This window comes from Cornus florida, unplaced genomic scaffold (genome assembly GCF_030987335.1).
Source record: "Cornus florida cultivar Cherokee Brave unplaced genomic scaffold, ASM3098733v1 CherokeeBrave_3.0.0_Hap2_Chr01, whole genome shotgun sequence".
NCBI classification, from domain to species: Eukaryota; Viridiplantae; Streptophyta; class Magnoliopsida; order Cornales; family Cornaceae; genus Cornus; species Cornus florida.
The window spans coordinates 121180194-121200627 of record NW_026775571.1 but is presented as its reverse complement, the minus strand read 5'-3'; the positions used below and the strand labels follow the sequence as shown (position 1 = coordinate 121200627).

The following is a 20434-nucleotide window of genomic DNA, read 5'->3' as shown; positions in this document are numbered from 1 at the left end:
GTGTTTTTAATTTTTGAACTATCTATTCCATATTCCTAATTTCACCAAATCTGGTGTGCTGTGGTCAGCAATTGAGCCATATTGATGTAGTGGTAGAGTACTGAACAATTTTCCTCTTTTGAACTGAACATGAAAATGGGTCCAACGAAGAGCCAAAAGTACTTGGATTCAACCCCCCATATAAGCCAAAAGCCATATGCATTACAAGATGCGATATAATACAAAACCATACGGTGGTATATAGGAGGACACTTGAGGGATTGTAAACATAAAATTTGTGTTGTAGAAGCATAAAGCAGACTCGATCACACAACCTCTGTCAAACAAACATTATGGCGGTACCATTGAGCCACAATTCCACGCCGCCAACCTCATACAACTATTAAACTACATATCTATATTGTGGGTGGATTCAAGTTTCAGTCCTCTTGCCATCCAGAAACAATTGCGCAATTCTCCCGCTAAAATTCACCCTCTGGAAAAACTAGAAAAAATACAGAGTAACAATAATAAAAGGAATAACTTGATGATGATGATACATATATCAATCATTATTATCTTGGTTTCTTGACGAGTCTCTTGTCATCTTCATCGCTCCTATTTTCGCATGAAATTCTCTTCCCTCCTCTACACACCCCATTCCTCAAATCCACACCAAACCCTTCCCCTCTTCTCACCACATTCCCACTCACCCCCACTCCCATCCTGAATCGCACCCTCACCCGCTTCGCCGGCAATTCCATCTTCTTCTTCTTCTTCTTCCTCCTCTTATAACTCTCTCTCTCCGCCTCCATTTTCTCACCAACCAAACAACCATTCACATTCCCGAACGAACCAAACCAACCTCTCTCTTCTCTCCAATTCCCCTTTCCACCAATTTCATATTCACTCATATCCGGAACAGCCGGCAACCACCTCGGAATGTGCGAATTTACACAATCCCAACGCTTACAATTAATTGAATTTTGGGGTTTGAACGAGTAACGCCAACGAACTGGCTTCGCGAACGGAATTTCATCGGTGTACTTGACGAATTTGATGATATCAGCGAGGGTGGACGAAGTTAAGAGTGTTCCGTTCACAGTTGATGCGCCACGAAAGCCTTGAACAGAGTAGAGTTCTTCGAGGGCGCAAACGACGTCAAAGAGGTTGGATTGAGTCCGGCCGGAGGAAATCGCGAAGGAGGCGGCGGACTTGCCCAGGGCTTGGAGGTACCTGGCGGCGACATCCGTGAGGGTGTGAAGGGCCGACCGTTGGGAGGCTTTGAAGCCCACCGACTGACAGATCTGCGACACTGCGATTCGTGTGATCGCCATTGAGAACTCCGATGGACTTGATTCGTGATCTTGAATTTCTAGGGTTTTTGATTTCATGGTGATTTCTACAACGGATTTGGACGACGAGAAGAGAAATTTGCAGAGAGGGTTTTATCAAACCCTAATGAGAGTACAGGTGTTTGGAGAATTCAATATTCAAAAGTTTTGGATCGGGTTGTCATGTAAATGTATGGGCTAAATCTTAATCACCACCCAATTGTATTCGGATGTATTAGCCCGTGGCAAAGCCCTTTTTTTTAAAAAAAACAAAAAAATTTCCTTTAGTTTTCGTTCTATTTGGACCATCCGTTTGTCAGTCAGCGGGCTAATGGGGTGCACACAAGCCCAACATAAAATTTTGGTTCATCTTTGATTGCAAGTCCTCTAACTTCACCACCCACATGTGCCATAACTGAATCAAGAGTCTTTAAAACAGATGATCAAAATATTAAAAAAAATCTGTTTTGTTGACTCGGTTAAAAAAAAAAAAAAAAAAAAAAAAAAAAAAAAAAAAAAAAAAAAATGGAAAAGTTATCTTTTATAGTTTTGATTTATTAATAGGTCACTCTTTTTAGAAAACTGAATATAACTTCTTTATTTTCTTTTTCTTTTTCGTTTTTGACTTCTTCTCATGTGCCTTAATGTCATTTGCGAAAAGCAGTTACTGTTTGTAAACCCTTGTCAAAAAGAGACTGCTTCGTTTTTCATGGTTGTCAAATAAAAAGACAAGTGCAAATTACCTACCCAACTATTATTTTTCTCACTCAAAATAGGTGTGTGTATATATGTGTGCTGTTGTTTTCATAGATATTCTTTTTTTGGGATAACATGCAAATAGTTAGTTTTAACTTAGAAGAAACCAAAGTGGTCGGTATCTACAGGACCACATCGTGAGGAAGACTTGAGTGTAAATGTGATTTGGCTCTCCAATGGCACATCATACTTTGGCTTAAACAGATGACTACCCACCACACATGTACTCTACATATACTTAAACAGATGACTACCCACCACACATGTGCTCTTTCTCTCTCTCTATATATATATATATATGCAATTTTGTCAATTGTCATTCAACCAGCAGCCTCTCTGATTGATAAACTTCTTTATTGCAGAAATGACGGGTCCAATCTAAATCACTTTGGTTCTTTTAAGTCTTTGATTCATACAATGAAATTAACTTTCACTAATTGATTGATCTACTAAGCGCCTGATGCATTTTTGGATTATGTGGAAACTATATATATATATATATGCGATATGATAGAATTTTCTTGAGTACAACTTTTCGGCTGTAGCTTGCCACATGTTGGAAAGTAAGAGAAATCCACGAAAATTAAGAAGGAAACAATATATATAATTGTCTTTCATTGGGTACGTGTTGTGGGACATAGCTAGAGATGTATCTATATCTATATTACAAATTTGCAATTCAAAAGCAAGAAAAATAGTTCAAGTTTAAATTGGTTATTGCTTAATGTCTATATACATTTCCAAAGGTGCCTTTTTGTTGGTTTAATTTCTATTGCGAAAAGCAAAAGCTACTCCCCACCATAAAATTGCCACGTGGATGATTGAGCTTTCAATTAAACTTTATCATCTTTCCAATAATTGGAAATTAATTCAATTATATATGTTATTTCAATTGAGAAATGAATGCTACTTGTGCATTAAAGGTCTGTTTCTGCATAATTGATTGGGTTGTTTGTTACGTACCTTGTTCAATTACACACTTTTTTTTTTTTTTTTTTTATGTCAATTAAATTAGGCGTGTTTTGAAAGCAAGTTTATGTAGGGCTAGCTTCATGGTTTCATTTGCTTCTCAATCATACACGTCACAATTTTGGTCACCTTATATGTACATGTATACATATATAAAAGGGCATTTCATGCCATATTAATTAATTAATTAATTAATTAATATGATTTTAGTTAAATGAGCTTTGTTAAGTGATAATTAATTAGATGCATATATCACCTGTGACGTGGCATGGTGGACGGTATTAATCAAATTGGTGCTAGCTTAGCTGATGGCTTTTATTTAATTAAGTTATCATGCATTTTTTTCTTTGTCAAAACCATCCGTTAGGTATTGGGTTCAACAAATCCCCTGTGACTGCACCATGAGGTCTTGTTGATAAAGAGATGTTAGGTTGTTATAATTATAAGAAGAGTATGCATATGCATTGGATAGGAGGAGACTATGACCATTTTATATATATATATATGTGTGTGTGTGTGTTAGTGTGTGTTACTACGTACTATTAAATGCCAAAACGTACATGATGGCAAATTCCATGACGTACGTACATTCAACTTCCTTTATATTGCTAATCAAAACATAATTAAAATGAACCTTAAATATATATATTTATATACACACCCACACATATTGAGACAATTTGCGTGTGTGAACAAAACCTTTGTGAATTATATTCCAGGAAAGCGACCTCTATTTTTCAGACAAAATTAGTTAATTTCAAGAAGTGGAAAGATTGAATTTTTCCAAAAAATTTCAATTGAAAAAGACAGGCATATAGATATATATATTGACTAAAGCCCCAAAGAAGTGCTCACCATTAAATCTGAAATAAAAAACCAACATGCATTTCACATCATTATATAACATAAAGTTGAAGTTGTCCCCCACAATGGTTCATCTAATGAAATTAGCTGAAGTAATTGACTAATGGCTAATACAGTAGTAGCTAGCTAGCCCCTACATTATATTATATAAATTATTCTTAAAATTTGGCTGGCTATATATATATATATATATATATATATCGTGTTTGTCCAGCAGCCTCCAAAAGAGAAATTCCAAAAGAAATCAAGACAGGTCCAATCGCTATCAGTTCGGTGTGTCCATTTAGCTAGCGTTGTATGCATCATCCATTATATATAACTTTGAATTGTTTGTCAATTTTGTGAATATATTTGGTGTGAAGTTTGGAGCACAACTCTTTGGCTTTATATACCTACTTGTCAAAATCCATAATTCATTTCATTTATAGGGAATTTTCAATGGCGTCTTCTACTTCCTTTTGTGTTTAGTTAAAAAGAAATTAATTAAAATACCAATATTAATTTCATCTAACTTGGACAAGTTGATTAGGATGCATCTGGAACCTCATGCTTCAATTATACATGGATTGATATATATATATATATATATATATATATATATAGTTACCTAAGCTTTCACACTTTAATTTCTAGACTATACGTCTCTGGCCGTTGCTCATAAGTTAGAATTAAACATTCTAAACAACTTTACACAATTACTGATTACAAAACGGTCTTCACTATTTTTTAAGAAAAACATATATATATATATATATATATAAAGGAGATTGAATTTTAGACACACAAACGTACACACAATTGATTTCTCTACTTTCTCTCTTCTTTTTTGGCAACGAAAAATTGGCATCTTCATTTTTTTTCTTCCCGGAATTTGAACCAATTGATCTATAAATACAGCTAGGAATATAAATATCTTTACTTTTCATTAAAACATATATCTATTAGCAATCGAGAGACAACTTAGGCAAGGTCATGCTTCAAAGAATAGGAAACAGAAAAGTGACCTCTAGCTTGGTGCAGAACAAGTCAATGAATTGATATCACCATTTGAGATTATTAATTAGGGTACGATCATTAATGAACATTAATTATAAATAAAACTGATCACTGAATGAGGCCAGCTTGCATATGTATATATTCATGCATGCAATATAATGGTGTCAATTCATTTGATATATCTCCATTAGTGACTAACCTAATTTTGTTTAATTGTTAGTGTATATGTTTTTGTTATGAATTTGGTCAATAATCACAACTTGAGCACTTATACTAGCTAATTTTTTGGTTTTGAGGACCCAACATACACTTTTGCTTTTGTTAGAAAAGCAAGAGCACTTTATGATCACTAACTTCAAATTAACTCTCATTTGGATACCCACTTTTAAAAGTTTTCCAAACTCTTGTACTCGAGTCTTTTTGTGTTTCATGGTAGGCTTACAATGATATGATATGATATATATATACATATGCCCACTATAGATATATATTAAATAATTTTATTGATAATATTATTCTTATGCCCACTATAGATATATATTAAATAATTTTATTGATAATATTATTCTTGAACATGCGAAGATGCGCACCGTATAGCCTCCTCACTTTTGGTAGGTCTTTGCGCATTTGAGAACTTTTTTAGTCAGCATATATATAGTACTGTCTCTTCAGTGATAATTATATATAGATATATACAGCACATAAAAGCAACACGTGGAAAAAGGTTACATAAAGGAAGTAAGTAAGCCCTTTTCTTTCAATGGGAAATGGGATTTCTTGGAATTTGATTCGAACCTACTGGGAAGTCTCTTATGTCATGTCTAAAGTCTCTTGTGACCTTCCTATGACTTTAGTGTTCGTTTTTATTTTTATCCAAATTTCTCATAACACAGTTCTAACATTTCATAATTGATATATATATATATATATATATATATATATATAAAGATATTTAGGTTGTCATTATCATGGCATACAGTATTTGTGTGTGCGATGTAAATCACAGAGTGGTTCTAACAAACTCTTATATATTAAAATTGAGGGATGGAGGTGGCCGTTAATTTCTTAATTCACCTTTATGGTTATTTTATAGAGAAGTCTCAGTATACAACTTGAATATAAGTTTGTATATATCTATAAACAAACTTCTCCATGCAGTTCTCCAGCTAAATGAAAACATATATATATATATATATATATATATATATATATGGGTTAATTAATATGATGATGATGCATTATCGAGTAAAAGATACCAAACATATATTGTTGGAGCAAGCAAATTTCATTTAATTTCTTTAATTTGCCTAACACGTGGTGGTTTCCACAATATTGGTCCTTATTGGAGCAAGTTTCACTTTCTCGAGGAACAAACAGGGCTTAATTTCCCGTTATAATGATACATCAACAAAAGGAGTCATTTAAAAAATTGGACACATCTTAAAATTGAACGTACACTTGGAATTATATATATATATATATATATGCAGCCGTGCCTGCCATGTGCAACGTACTGATAGTTGCCACTTGCAAGTTAATATAACCAAAATGTGTGTTTCCTTAATTAATTATTGATGCCCTTTGGAGATATTGTCATTATAGACATGACAAAAGGTACCACATTCTTGGCTCTAGATTTATTAATTTTAATATATATAATCAATCAATGTACTACTTATTTCATGATTTCTGGGGGTCCAACTTGTTTAACACATTAATGTGATATAATTATATATATGTGATGGCGGTGCAATTTACAGTAATTTATAATATTTTGAATTTTAATCATCTCCATCATTTTGTCTTGATTTATGCTTTCTTTTGTTGATGAGTCTATTCGATTTGGTATTCTTTTAGTTGGGTGATTAAGGATTGAAGAATATATATATATAGTTAGTTAGTTGTGATGAAAGCAACTAATTAAGAGAGAGAGAGAGAGAGAGAGAGGGGGGAAGAGATAGAGAGAGAAAGAGGGGACGGTGGATATGGGAATCCAATCTGCATGCTCCCATCAGTTGTTTTATATATAAACTCCATTAGGGTTTGGTGGTAACTCCTTTTCATTATGTTAATGTTTGAGGAGTTTATCTTTTATGTTATTTTATTTATTTATTTATTTATTTATATATATATATCTATATATTTGCGAACATAATGGGATGACTCCTTCATTTGACTGAATCTGGTCAATACTTCATTTGAATGGCTTTAGTGCTTGCCTGCAAAATCCACATAGGGTTTGGTGGTGGCTAGGACTATATTATTTCATATTCCCATGTTTTTTTCTTAGGTACCTAATTTCAAATTTCAGATGTCAAAAGCATGAATTTTTCGTTTAAGCAAGCAAAATTGGTTCTTTGTACCAAATCATATATATATGTATTATTACTAGTTGAATTAATTTAGGTTAGAATTTTGAGTGATGTTAGAATATTATAGTGCAACAAACATTTGGAAGTGGATTACACATGTAATTCATTAACATCTCACGTTTTTAACTACCTTGCTCCATTTCTAATTTCAGCCAATCACCCAAGGATATTATGTACTAGTTCCACGTTTCAAATATTCCTCTACTTTTCGGGTTCATTTTTCACACTCCAATTCCTTTTGACAATTATGATTATTGATTTTGGAGAGACACTATATCTATATATATTTTTATTATATATTACTAGTTCATAAATTTTATTTTATTTTTGTAACAAGAAACCGGCGCACCTAAATTTTAGAATAAACTTATATTATAATAATAATTAGTATTTTTTCTGTCCTTCTTTTTTTTTTTTTTTTTTTTTTTTCCTTAGAGCACGTGTATCAGTCTCACAACACACGCATCATTCAAGTTAGAAGTACAATTTGAAAGCGAAATCTTAAGGACTTGCTTCTGCAATCTCTACCAACACCGTTATACCTCTGGAGGCTTAATTATCCATTTTTGAGAGTCTAATTTTTTATTATTTTTTTAGTGAATTAGTATTGAATGAATTACCAAATTTATTCTTAGTGGATCTACAGTGATGTGATAGTTTACTTTACAATAAAGTTAAATTGATAATATTATTAAAAAAACTTCAAAAAAAAAAAATTATTCACAATCAATTTCGGACACTTATGTCCAATTGGTTGGTCCATTAATTTGAATCAGAAAAATAGGAATGCAAACATGTGAATATGTGATAGCCTATTTGCATATTTTTTAATTCCTTTAATCATGAGATATGATACTATTAGTAATATATACGTAAGTCAAAAAAAAAATTAAATCATTGAAATTTCCTTAATCAAGGAATACATGAAGTGTACACGGTTTATCATTCCATTTAAATTAGTTAATTTTTATGACCACTCAATCAATAGATACGATTTTCTGGTGATATAATAAAAATGATACATATATATATATGTATGATATATTAATATAATCATGATCATTGTTGTAATGAACCAATTTATGAAGAATAGTTGTCATTGAGCCATACATAATAAATTGGTGGTGTGAATGGCAAACTTATTTACTAAAACAAAACAAAAGGTGAATGATAGAGAGATCTTACACCAGCTGTTAATTTCCGGTGTTTAAATTTTCAGTTTTTTTTTTTTTTTTTTTTTAACTTTACCAAAACAAAAGAAAAGAAATCACCAAATTTGTTGAAAATGAATGGCAATGATGTTAAGAGGCATATTGAAATATGGTGTACCGCACCATAGTGGAGTACTTACTCATCTTAGTTGTCCGTACACAGACACCAGTTAAGGAAGGGGACAAGGTAGAGGTAGCGGAAACAGGGAAACCGCAAATAAACAGACGTGGGTCCCCCATTGTGCCCTTAAAATAGTAGGTCCCACAGTCGTGGCAGCAGCGTTACAAAATTGTCCAGATCTGGACGCCTCACACGTGAGAAATGCGGGCCCCCCACTACACGATGTTTGAGAATCAAATGCTCATTGTACTGTAGCGTCTGCTTACATGGCAGCCGTTGCAGTAAGGTGAAACGTGGCAGATTTGTGGCTGTTAGTTACTAAAACCAACATCACAGCCACGTAATACACGTAATCTGCGTGTTCTCTCACATTTTGACATTTAGTAAGGTGAGTTCCCGTAACAGCCCCTACACATTTGGTTGTTTTACGAAAAAAATCCACATAAAGAAGTTAAGAGAGTGGAGGGTCGTCTTTAGTGCGTGGATTTAAAAATTGACAAAAATATTAAAAGCAAATCCAACACGATTTGGTTCCATTTATGAATACAAATCAGCCACCCCCGTTTTACTAATTTTGAAGCGCGGATTATATAATATGAACTTTCTTGGCTCTAGAATTAGCAATGCCACTATTCTCTCTCTCTAGAAAATTTTGACTCTCTCTCTCTCTCTCTCTCTAGACTCTTATCTATCTTAAATAAAGCAAAGAAAACGCAGCAACTCCCCCACTTTCATTGCATGCTCTGCTCATCTCCTCCTTGCTGTCCATCCTCTTCTCTCTCACTACACAAATTGTTATCCATCTATCAACAAAGCAACCCAAAATCACAAAGAATTAAGCAAGAAAAAACATCTCTCATGGCCGTTGAAGCACGACATCTCAACCTCTTTCCCCCTCAACTCACCACAAACAGGTTTGTTTTGATTTTATACTTCTATATATGTATCACTCTCTATCTATATATATGTTATTGATTTCTGTTTCTCTCTATTTTTTCTCATATGGATTATTTATTTATTTATTTGCAGAGATTTTATCAAAACATGTGAGGCAAACACAAATATATATAATACTCAGATTGGTTCTGAAATTCCTTTCAACGGAACAATGCCAGAAACAATCTTGCCGGCTTTCCATCAATATTCTCTGGTCTGTGATACAGTTCCGGCAAAAACGTCGATGAAGGCCGATAGTGGACTCACCTACAATCTTCCTCCTCCAAGGAAGCGTTCCAGAGATTCAATGAACCAGTTCAACACTTTCCTAGTCCCTCAGAAGACCAACCTCTCCGACTTCTCATCCTCTATTGGTGAAAACATCCCATTGCAGATCATGCAACAGCAATTCGAGATCGACCACATCATCTCCGAACATGTATGAAATTCTTCACTCTTACCAATCATCTGTACCATAAATAATTTATTATTTATTTATATTAGTTGATTAGTATATATTTGCTTCTTATTTTCTATTCTGTTCTTTTTTTTTTGTGATTCAACAGACTAAGAAAATCAGATTGGAAGTTGAAGAGAGACAAAAGCAGCACGCGAGATTGTTGGTATCGGCAATAGGAGAAGGAATGATGAAGAAGTTGAAGGAAAAAGACGAACTGATTCAGAAAATGGGCAAATTGAATTGGGTTCTTCAAGAAAGAGTAAAGAGTCTATACATGGAGAACCACTTATGGAGGGATTTGGCATTAACCAATGAAGCCACAGCCAATTCTCTGCGTACCAATTTAGAACAGGTCCTGGCGCACGTTAGCGACGAGCCTCTGCCCGCCGGCGGACGCATTGGAGCTGTTGCGGATGACGCTGAGTCATGCTGTGATAGCAGTGATTACGGGAGGATTAATGAGGAGGAGGAAAGGCCGCGCGTGTTGGCGGAAGAGGGAGGAGATTCATCAATGGGTGTGAAAGGTAAGGAGGAGGAGGAGGTGGTGGTTGGTGGTGGTGGTAAGTGCTGGGACAGGATGTGCAAGAATTGTGGGGAGAGAGAATCGCGAGTGCTGTTGCTGCCATGCAGGCATCTGTGCCTCTGTACACTTTGTGGGTCCACTCTCCTCCAGACTTGCCCTGTATGTAACTCTGATTTGAATGCAAGTCTCCATGTTAACATGTCATGAATGTGAAAAGAAATTTAGGAGGAGAGAGAAAAAGAAAAAAAGAAAAAAAGAGAGAGTGTTAGAGAAAGCCAAACAGAGCCTTTAAAAATAGAGAAATCAGATTAGTTAGTGTAAATACGTTCAATATATGAATTGTTTATTCTTTTTTATGATGGTGTTTTTTTCTTTTCAAATGGCCTTGTATTTCTATTCGTCTTTTAACATTGCAAAGCCTGCAATTTGTTTTGTGATGAGTGAAGTAGAATTGCCCTGGAAAGGCTCGATGTGAAGTTTGGTTCAACTTTTTTTCCACTTTTATATATATATATATATATATATATTTGCCACCCATTTTCTTTCAAACCCATTCAAGGTTAGTCTCCAATGAGAGACTGATGTTGATAAACAAGTTATAATTTTTGATATTCCGTGCAAAGAATCGACCCTACTTTTCAAAGGTCATAATGAATAACTGTAGAGGCAGGGACAGGGACAAGACATATTGGGTATGGATACGACTCAACTCAATTGAGTTGTAATGGCCTGGTAGAAACGATAGTAAGAGTTGGTTGTTAATTACCGAGTCTCCAATATTTTGTTTGTATAGTCATATCCGTCGTGTGGGTTACTTGCAATGAATGTGAAGCCAAAATAGTCAACCAACACAACATTTCAAAGATGTATGGCCTCTTATGATTATTAATACTATTGGGCCGGTACTACTCACATCACAATGGGTGGGTGTTACTAACTTAATTGTATGTTGGTTGAGATGTCAAGTTGCTAACAATTAACATTTATCTATTTTTTCATATTTGTAACCCCCTCAAACTCATCATCAAACAAACAAAAGCCCCAATCCTCCTAAATTTATGCACTACTTATATATCAATTGAATAGTGTAATGTGAAATAATTTCCTACTACTATTATAAAAACTAAAAACCACTTAATACTCTCCTAATTACTAGCTACTACTAATTAATTAGGTTTACGTACTGTTGAAGAAGTGGAATAAAGGGCATGGGGGGTTGAGTTGGTGGTAGTTTGAGTGAATCTTTGATAAAGAGGCATTCTATTGGGGGCACCAACAGACAAAGAGGACAGTGGAAAAAATGTAACATATTCACACATTCCCTTTTAACATATATATATATATATATATATAAAGCATCTCCGTGTGGCCTTCTTTTACTTTTCCGTATGTGTTGAGTCTTCAATTATGATGGCTCTTAGTGAATTGCGATGATGCCCAAATTCCAGAGCCCTCTTCCAAGAAAAACACCCTCCCCTTTTTTTTGTCGTTTTTAAAAACCATTCATGTGTTTCCCATTTTCCAAAATGATAATGCCCATACTTCTTTCTTCAATTTACTGAACACCGCTTTTCCTAGAATCCTCCTCTGTTAATACCCTGTCGGTGTGAAACAAGGGGTAAAGTGGGTATGAGCCCGGCATGCACGTTATTATGAAGGAAATATCATTCGGGAATCATTCTACTTTCTTTGTTTCATCATTTCTATCCAACCTCTTTTTTTTTTTTTTAGGATGTTTTAAAATGGATGTCTCATTTTAAAATTAATTATATTATTTTTATAATTTTTTTAAACAAAATACTATTTTATCTTTTAATAAAAATATATTTAAAATTCATGTTTATTAATACAATAAAAAAGTATAAAAAATTAGCTACCTTAACGAGGTTGCATTTCCCAAATATTTCAAAAAATTTGGGGGTGAGGGAGTAATAATATGACATGCAAGACTCATTCAATATTTTTTAAAATATAGTACACTTTCGTTATTAGTAATAATTTATTTTTATTCTAGAGTTGGTGAATTTTATCGTCCTAAATGTTGAATTTTATTAGATATTATCCATTTGTTTAATTGATAAACCGTTCAGTTTCTTAAATGAGTGTATCCATTTTTGAATTCCCTTTTCTTAATTTGTTCAAAAAAACAAAATATAAAGAGATTGAATTTTACTATTACAATGTTGAATTTAACACGTAAAGAAATACAATATTAACCCCTCCCACTATTCTTCTTCTCTGTCGGTCCGCAAAGTTAAAGCACCATGTAGTACAGTACCATCATTATTGTTATTATTATTATTATTATCATTTTTGACAAATTTATTGTTATTAATTCAAGTTTTTTTTTTTTTTTTTTGAAAGGTTATTAATTCAAAGTCTTTGCTTGTGCAAGGTACAGTGAAGAAAGAGTGCATCACTATTTTACCCTAACAACTAGATGCCAAATACTTTTTAAAATTCAGAAAAACATAAAATTGTTTTTAAATCAGGTCTTTTATAATTCTTTCAATATAGGTTTGAGAACATTTATAAAATAAAAAAATAAATATCAGAAAAAATTAACCAAACAAATTTCAGTATTATTTTTAAATTCTCATTTGTTCAACCAAACAATTTTTCGTTCTTCAACCCACCCAAAGTTATAAGATGAAGAATGTTTTACAGGGAGAGAGAGAGAATATTTTTACTTGTTCCTGGTAAAATAACAGAGAATATATTTCAACTATATATAATAGTTAATTAGATATATATTGGTTTAATATATATATTTAAACATATGTATAATAATAGTTACGGAAAGAGTTGTGCTATTTGGCTCAAGAAATACAAGATCTACGTGGCAAGTAAAAGTGATTATTCAAAATTAAAATATAAGATGCCTTCCAAATCAAACACTCTCCAAAAATAAATGAACAAAAATAATTTTTAAAGATAGTAACAATTAAAAATTTAACAAAACAATAACTTTGAAAGAAACATTCAACAAAACAAAAACACGAACAAATCAATAAAATAAAAATCATTCTTCAATCATCAATTCTTGTTGATATTAAAAAATTTCAAATAAAATTTCTATTCTATATTTTGTAGAAATCAATTTCTTATAAAATCATTCCAGTACATTCAAGAGGTATGCAAACAAATCATGTGAAAAAGAAAAAAAAAATATGGAAAGCGTTTGTTTTTTTTATTACTTTAATTAGAGAAAAAAAAAATGGAAAGAATTGTGTATGACTTGGGATTTTAGGGGAAAAAACCATCTCCAGTTACTCTCTCATTTGATTGGTCTAGATGAGGGGTAAAAAAACTGATTTCTCGTAATTGAGTAAAATTCATATTTACCAAACTTGTAAGAGTATTTTCAAGTGTATGTTAAAACATATTTTTGTATAAAATATATACTGTCACGTATAATGTATAATGCATAATTTTTTTTTTAATCTCTCGCAGTCTGTTAAGATACACTACCACGTCACCAATGTGTATATTTCCTTTCTCTCCCTTCTTTCTCATTACACTAACAAATCAATCTTATATTAACTAAGTTTGTAAAAATTATGTGAAAATTATATAAGGTCCAAGGCGTCCTAATGGTTGGTAATTAAGGAATATATTTTTACACAAAAGTTATAAAATAACCACTAGAATTAAAAATAAAAAATTAAATTTTTTTTGTATAAATCTATCATGACACATTAGATTTATACAAAAAATATATATATATATATATACACACACACACATATGTATACAACGTATACATATATACCTACAACTTATGCATATATACCTACAACTTCCATATACAACGTATGTATTATTTAATAAATTGACTATTTTAAGATAGCCAAATTTTAAGTTTTAAAGATTTTAGAATAGCCTTATGTGAAAATCTTTGTATTTAAGTCCATTTTTATCGGGACAAGTCATTCATTATATTATTATTATTATTATTATTATTATTTTTTAAAGTAAATATAAAGTTCTCATTCAATAAATTGCCATTTAAATTGATAAAGTAAATTCATATTAACCTTTTTATCAAGTTAAGATGTAAAAATGACAAGTCTTTGTTAGTAGTTAATAATATCACCAATCGATAATCAACAAATTGAAATCAATCAACAAATTTCCGGGGGCGACAGAGTAGATTTTTTTATTTATTCTTTTGTAAAAATTACTATCCATTTGTAATTAAAATTAACATAAAATATCTGTGGAATTTATTTTAAAAATTACAGTAATACAGTATCGGTAAAAAAATATATTGTTTAATGAATAAAGAATAATATGTGGAGTGGCAGCGGAAATGAGACAGATTGTAACGGGTGGCTGGTCCCACCACGAGTGGAAAGACACTGGCATGCGCATCATAGCATGTCTCTCTGTGTCACCGGAAAGCATAAAACGATGAAACAAGGGGAAAATGGTGGAATATACAGCAAAGTTGAAAAGCCCAATCTAATTTTAAAAAAGAAAAATAAAATAAAAGTAAAGGAGAATTTGTAAAACCGAGAAAGACAACCCTTAAAAATGGCCGTGCAAAGCGTGAATGGCGTAAGTTAGTAAAGCATGTTTTGAGGCACCCACTGCTGGCTAAATGGGGTTTCGTGGCAAGTGATGGTCCTAAAATTAATTTCTTGGGAAAAAAGACAAACGGGAAAGTATTTCCACATTAACTGCCACTTAGGTCCCACCCAGATGGGATGGTGTCTGATATTGTGACGTGGGTATTTCTCTTTTAGACACGTAGTCGTTACGCCTCTGTTCCCCATTTCGTGTCTTGTCACCACCACTCGTCCCTAACTCAAACTCTAACCGACACACTCAAAATCCTAATATATATATTTTAAAAAATAATTTATGTGGTTAACATTTAGTAAGATATTTAGCGATTTTCGGTTTACAGGAAGTTATTTGATATTGAAAAAAAAAAAAAAAAAAAAAAAAAATCAATATTTACTAAAAATAATTTTTGAGAATAAGGTTGCACGACTACGGAGTAATTGAAAAAAGAAACTAAAAATAGAAAGATTCTTTCTTACCCAAAAGTACAAATATGAGACGTTCAACTACAGTAATATTGGAATTTTGATTGGGTCATTATCTCGTTATTATCATTTTTAAAAGTCTATAAATTCCTTAACAAGGTGTAACTTAGTAGGCTTTTAGATTAAAATTTAGGGTAATTTATGCAAACCTCCCTTATGATTTGCTTTAATTACAGAGAACATCTTTTATATTTCAAAAATTACACAAAACTCCCCTAAAAACGAAAATAATCTATACAGACTTAGAGTCAACTGTAATTAATGACGAAAAATGATGACATTAATTATTATTTTTACTAAAATTCCCATAATACCTATATATATGTGCACAGAAATCTATTTTTTTTTTTTTTTTTTTTATCTATTTATTATCTAAAACAATCAGTAGAATGAAACCCATGTTCTGTTTTTCCATTTTATGAGATGTATTATTAAAACACAGAGAGAGAATCACACGAATTTAGAGAGAGAGTTTTGAGGTGTTGCAATGGCACCCCAGTTTTGATTGTGCGATATTAAGCCTTTTCTGTGCAGAAGACAACAACAACATTTTTGATGATGATGATGATGATGATGTTGCTAATGGGTCAATGTGGCAAGACTTTGAACCAACTTGGAATCATAGAAATCACTGAATAAGTAATCCAAACCAGGGCTTTGATGGTGAAGAGTCCTGGAATAGGTTATCAGTTCAGACTGATGAGTGTTTGGCTTTAATGGTCAAAGGAAATGTGAGCATTTGCCTACTGGTGATTACTTGAACAGGTTGAGGAATGGGGACTTAGATTTGGGGGCCAGAATGGAGGTTGTGGATTGGATTGTCAAGGTTGGTTCGACAATCTTTGTTTATTAGGTTTCTTTAATCTTAAGTTCTCTGAAATGGTTATTGTGCAATTTTTTTTTTTTTCTTTTTGTCGAACCGGATGCTCCTTCTCTCTCCCTCATCTCTTTCTCTTTCTAACCATTGGTGACGAACCTATTTTTTCGGCGAACATTCCGTGACCAAATCAATTATCTACACTCGACTCTCCATCTCCAGAATCATTCATCTACATGATCGGACCAGAGATCAACTGGTTTCACTGCTCCCACCGCCGATCGAATTTCATCTGTTACCTCACCTCTCTCTGCAATCGTCGATTCAGTTCCAAGATTGCCGGCATTAAGCGCTGAACTCCCTCTAGCTCTCCGCTGCTCGCCGCCAAACATCAGAAATAACACTATACCGGGTCAAGCTCTACGACTCTGACTCGATGGTTCTCATCGCCGTCGCCAGCTGGAATACCCTTAATTTTAAAAGGATATTTCTGGTATTTACTTGAGTATTTATTTAATTGTTTTGTTACTTGAATTAATTGATTGGCTTAATTGTTTGATTTGATTTAATTAATTATTTGAATTCTTTGGATTATTTGAATTAATTGATTGGTTTAATTGTTTTTATTGGATTTAATTAAATTATTTGAATTCTTTGACTTATTTAAATTAAATTAATTGCTTATTATTATGTAGCTTGTTTTAATTACTTTAATTAGTTAATTGAGTCTTTTAGTTAATTCACGGTTTCATTATTTTGTTTATCTTAGATTAGGGTTTTAGGATTTAACGTTGGCCGACTTATAGTTAGGGTTGGAATAGGGATTTGGTTAATTGAAACCTATAAATACATACACTTACTTGGGTTTAGGGTTTTAGAAAAAAAAAACATAAGCTTAAGTCTGTAAAGCAAAGAAAAACAGAGAGTGAACGAGGGGGATTAGCAAGGCAGAGTAAGGGAAAACTCAGAGACGTTGAATTAGCGTTTCAAATCTGAGATTCAAAGGCAAGTCTCTATTCTTCTCTTTCCCATGAATCTGTGTTCTGTGCATGCTTAGGTAGACTCCAAGAATTAAACTAAGTTTTAATTACATCGTTTATACATGTTAAATCAGTTTCTAGCATCATTAAATTAAGTCTGTTGCTCAGTTGTTACAAGGGCAGTGTATATATAGTTGTTGTTTGCTTTAAACATTGATGTGTAACTAAATTCTTAGTTGTATAATTCTGTCTTGTGATCAATCTGGGATGAGGATGGAACCTGAAAATATGTAATAAAACTGAATTCAAAGACTGGAAACCACCGGAGTCGGAGAAGACAACAGAAGAACAGACGCTATCCTTGAAGTGGAGAAGGCTCTCCTTGAATAGAGAAGGCTCTCTGAGTTTCAGAGCCTTCTCTTTCTCTTGGTATTACGTAAAACTGAGTTTTTATACTCTGTTTGGCTGAGACTGAGGTTTTTAAAAACTGTTTAAAGGTTTCTGGGTGATTTAATACATTGCTTAAGACATATAAAAAACTTGAGAAACAAGCTTACATTCAGGAATTTAGGACAAAATTAACATGAATTTGAACAAAGGTCTGTATATGGAAGATTGAGCAACTAACTTGTATTGCAGATTGTTTGGAGGAGATTTGATGCCTTTGCACGATCTTAAGTATTGAATCATGTTTTGTAGCTGAGTTATAAGCATTCTGTTATTTAATTATATGTATGCTTGGTTGGGATTAACTGATAATTAAATCTGTTACATATTTCATCTGTTACGACACTGTTTGGGGGAGATTTGATGCCTTTGCATGTTCTTTGGTTTTGAATCATGTTTTGCAGCTCTCATGTTGTTATTCAATAATGTGTATGCTTAGTTGGAATAAACTGATGCTTAAATCTGTACATAAATGCACCAGTTATGATACTGCTTGGAGAAGCAAATTGCATAAATCTGTTTTATCAATTTAATGGACTGAAACTTGGATTCTGAATCTTTCAGTGGAGGCATGGTTTAGTTACACCCATGTTAAACTATACGTACGCTTATTTTGGAATGTGGTTGATAGATAATTATACTATTTTTGTCAACTATGTTAACTGGAGGATAGTATGCACTGGTATGGGACGGTAGCATACCAGGTATGGATTGGTTCAGACACTAAGCCTACCTAATCTGGATTGAGGTTCGGATTAACAATAAAAGTTAAGTCCGACTTCTGTTAGTGTCAGGTCAGTAAATAACTGAATGACATAATTGGATTTCTGGGATGAATTGTTTTACATATATCAAGCCACTATATCAGATGGATGATATTATGTATTAGGACTTTATATATTTATGTTATGAAGCCATGGTATGAGTTTGAGTCTCATGACCATAGTTAGGGTGTGTATATCGCCTAGGATGGATCGCTGGACAGTAGTGCTATTCCCTGGTAGGTTTAGGTACACATGACCACGTAATGTGCGATTTGCATGGTATCTCTACTCAGGCTGAGACAGGCCTATTGGACTAGTGAGAGTCCTATACTATGTATTATATACATATATGGACTACTTTAGATATTGTTAAGTCTATCTAGGATGTATCTGCGTATCAGATTCTTGTTTGGATCGTAATAGAATAGGACTTGCATGTGGGCCTGGCCCACTCTTTTATTTTTCAGGTGCTCGTCAGTTCCAGGGTTAGAGCTTGATCGTGCAGAGCAGATACAGACTTCCATTCCACCGATTACGTAGGACTGCTTCCTTACTAGTTTGGATTTTGATTACAGTTATTGTATTTTACAGTTGGGATTTTTATTAGGGGTCCTCTAGATGGATTCCCGAGTTGTTAAATAATTGGAGGTTTTGGATTAATGGATTTTAATGATTATACTTTGAGGATTTTTCAATTAGAGTTATTTCCAGCCATTTATTATTTATTTCTTATTATTTCAATTTGTATTATGTGTTTGTTAAATATTAATTGTTTGATATTTCCCTCGGGTTTGGACCTGGGTCTGATCAACCCGTGTCTCGGATTCGAGGGGTATCACACCAGCTCCGGCGTCCTTATTATCACCGCCGGTATATCGCTGCATTGACCCAGTATCATAGCCGATTCGTCCTTTCTCTCTCATCAAATCTCCTCTGCAATCAAGAGAGAGAGACAGTCTAAAACCCCACCACTGAAGATCCATGTCGGCGAGATCCAGAAACTCGAAATTCCATCATCAGCGTGGCGAAAGCCCAAAGTTGTTATGGGCATTTTAGTAATTTAAGACAATAATATGAGGGTGTTTTAGTAATTTTGATACGTTTATTAGTGTACTTAACGGTCCGTCACACATAAGGGAGGTCCGTGTAGGATATTTTCAAAAAGTAAAGGAGGTTCGCGTAATTTCCGAAACAGGAAAGGTGCTCCCTGTAATTAGGACAAACTGTAGGAAAGGTCTGTGTAAATTACTCTAAAATTTATTAATTTATTTGTAATTTATTTTTTTCGATGTTCACTAATGGGATATTCTTGTAATGACTAATGGGATATTATTCAAGTCTAATGGTTGTATGCAATTGTTTGTTTTGGTAAAGGAACAGTTGGAAAATAAAAAATCCCATAGTTATAATCCCTAACTGCATGACGTAAATAATGTTATTGGGTGATGTAAACAATTATATTTTAGAGTCAATTCCTATATTTTTTTTTCCTTTCATTTAGAACACATGTATCGACTCCACAATACACGCACCATTCAAGTTAAAATTATGATTCGAAAATAAAATTTCAAAAATTTACTATTCGAATCCTTACCAACCCCACTATATTTTGAGGACGAATAACATATAGTATATACTAATTAATAGCTGTACATTTGATACTAACTAAGCAAGTCACATGGACGAACACTATAATTTTTGTTTGTAGCGTCATCTCTACCTATCTAATTGTATTTGTCTCATCGATACCATTGCACATTTCATTCATTAGCAAGCCTCATTACTTTAATTGATTGATCCTTAGAATATTTGTAGCTACTCGCTTGATAATTACATGAATGTTAGGAAATT

The 20434-nt window shown here is 33.1% G+C and overlaps 2 protein-coding genes across 2 annotated transcripts; one reads left to right on the top strand and one right to left on the bottom strand.

The window, feature by feature from the left end:
* Positions 1-181: 181 nt before the first annotated feature.
* On the bottom strand, positions 182-1560 carry LOC132268305 (transcription initiation factor TFIID subunit 8). Its single transcript, XM_059769144.1, has one exon. It carries the CDS (start codon positions 1371-1373, stop codon positions 555-557), a length of 819 nt encoding a protein of 272 aa, XP_059625127.1. The 5' UTR covers positions 1374-1560; the 3' UTR covers positions 182-554.
* A 7619-nt stretch (positions 1561-9179) lies between these two features.
* Positions 9180-10779, top strand: LOC132268296 (BOI-related E3 ubiquitin-protein ligase 1-like). Its single transcript, XM_059769133.1, has 3 exons — positions 9180-9516; positions 9632-9977; positions 10105-10779. Exons 1-3 carry the CDS (start codon positions 9341-9343, stop codon positions 10726-10728), a joined length of 1146 nt encoding a protein of 381 aa, XP_059625116.1. The 5' UTR covers positions 9180-9340; the 3' UTR covers positions 10729-10779.
* Positions 10780-20434: the final 9655 nt, after the last annotated feature.

Coding starts and splice junctions, on each gene's coding strand:
- LOC132268305 (XM_059769144.1), bottom strand. CDS start 1,373: ATGAAATCAAAAACCCTAGAAATTCAAGATCACGAATCAAGTCCATCG.
- LOC132268296 (XM_059769133.1), top strand. CDS start 9,341: ATGCTCTGCTCATCTCCTCCTTGCTGTCCATCCTCTTCTCTCTCACTA. Junction 9,517..9,631: donor CCTCAACTCACCACAAACAG/GTTTGTTTTGAT, acceptor ATTTATTTGCAG/AGATTTTATCAAAACATGTG. Junction 9,978..10,104: donor ACCACATCATCTCCGAACAT/GTATGAAATTCT, acceptor GTGATTCAACAG/ACTAAGAAAATCAGATTGGA.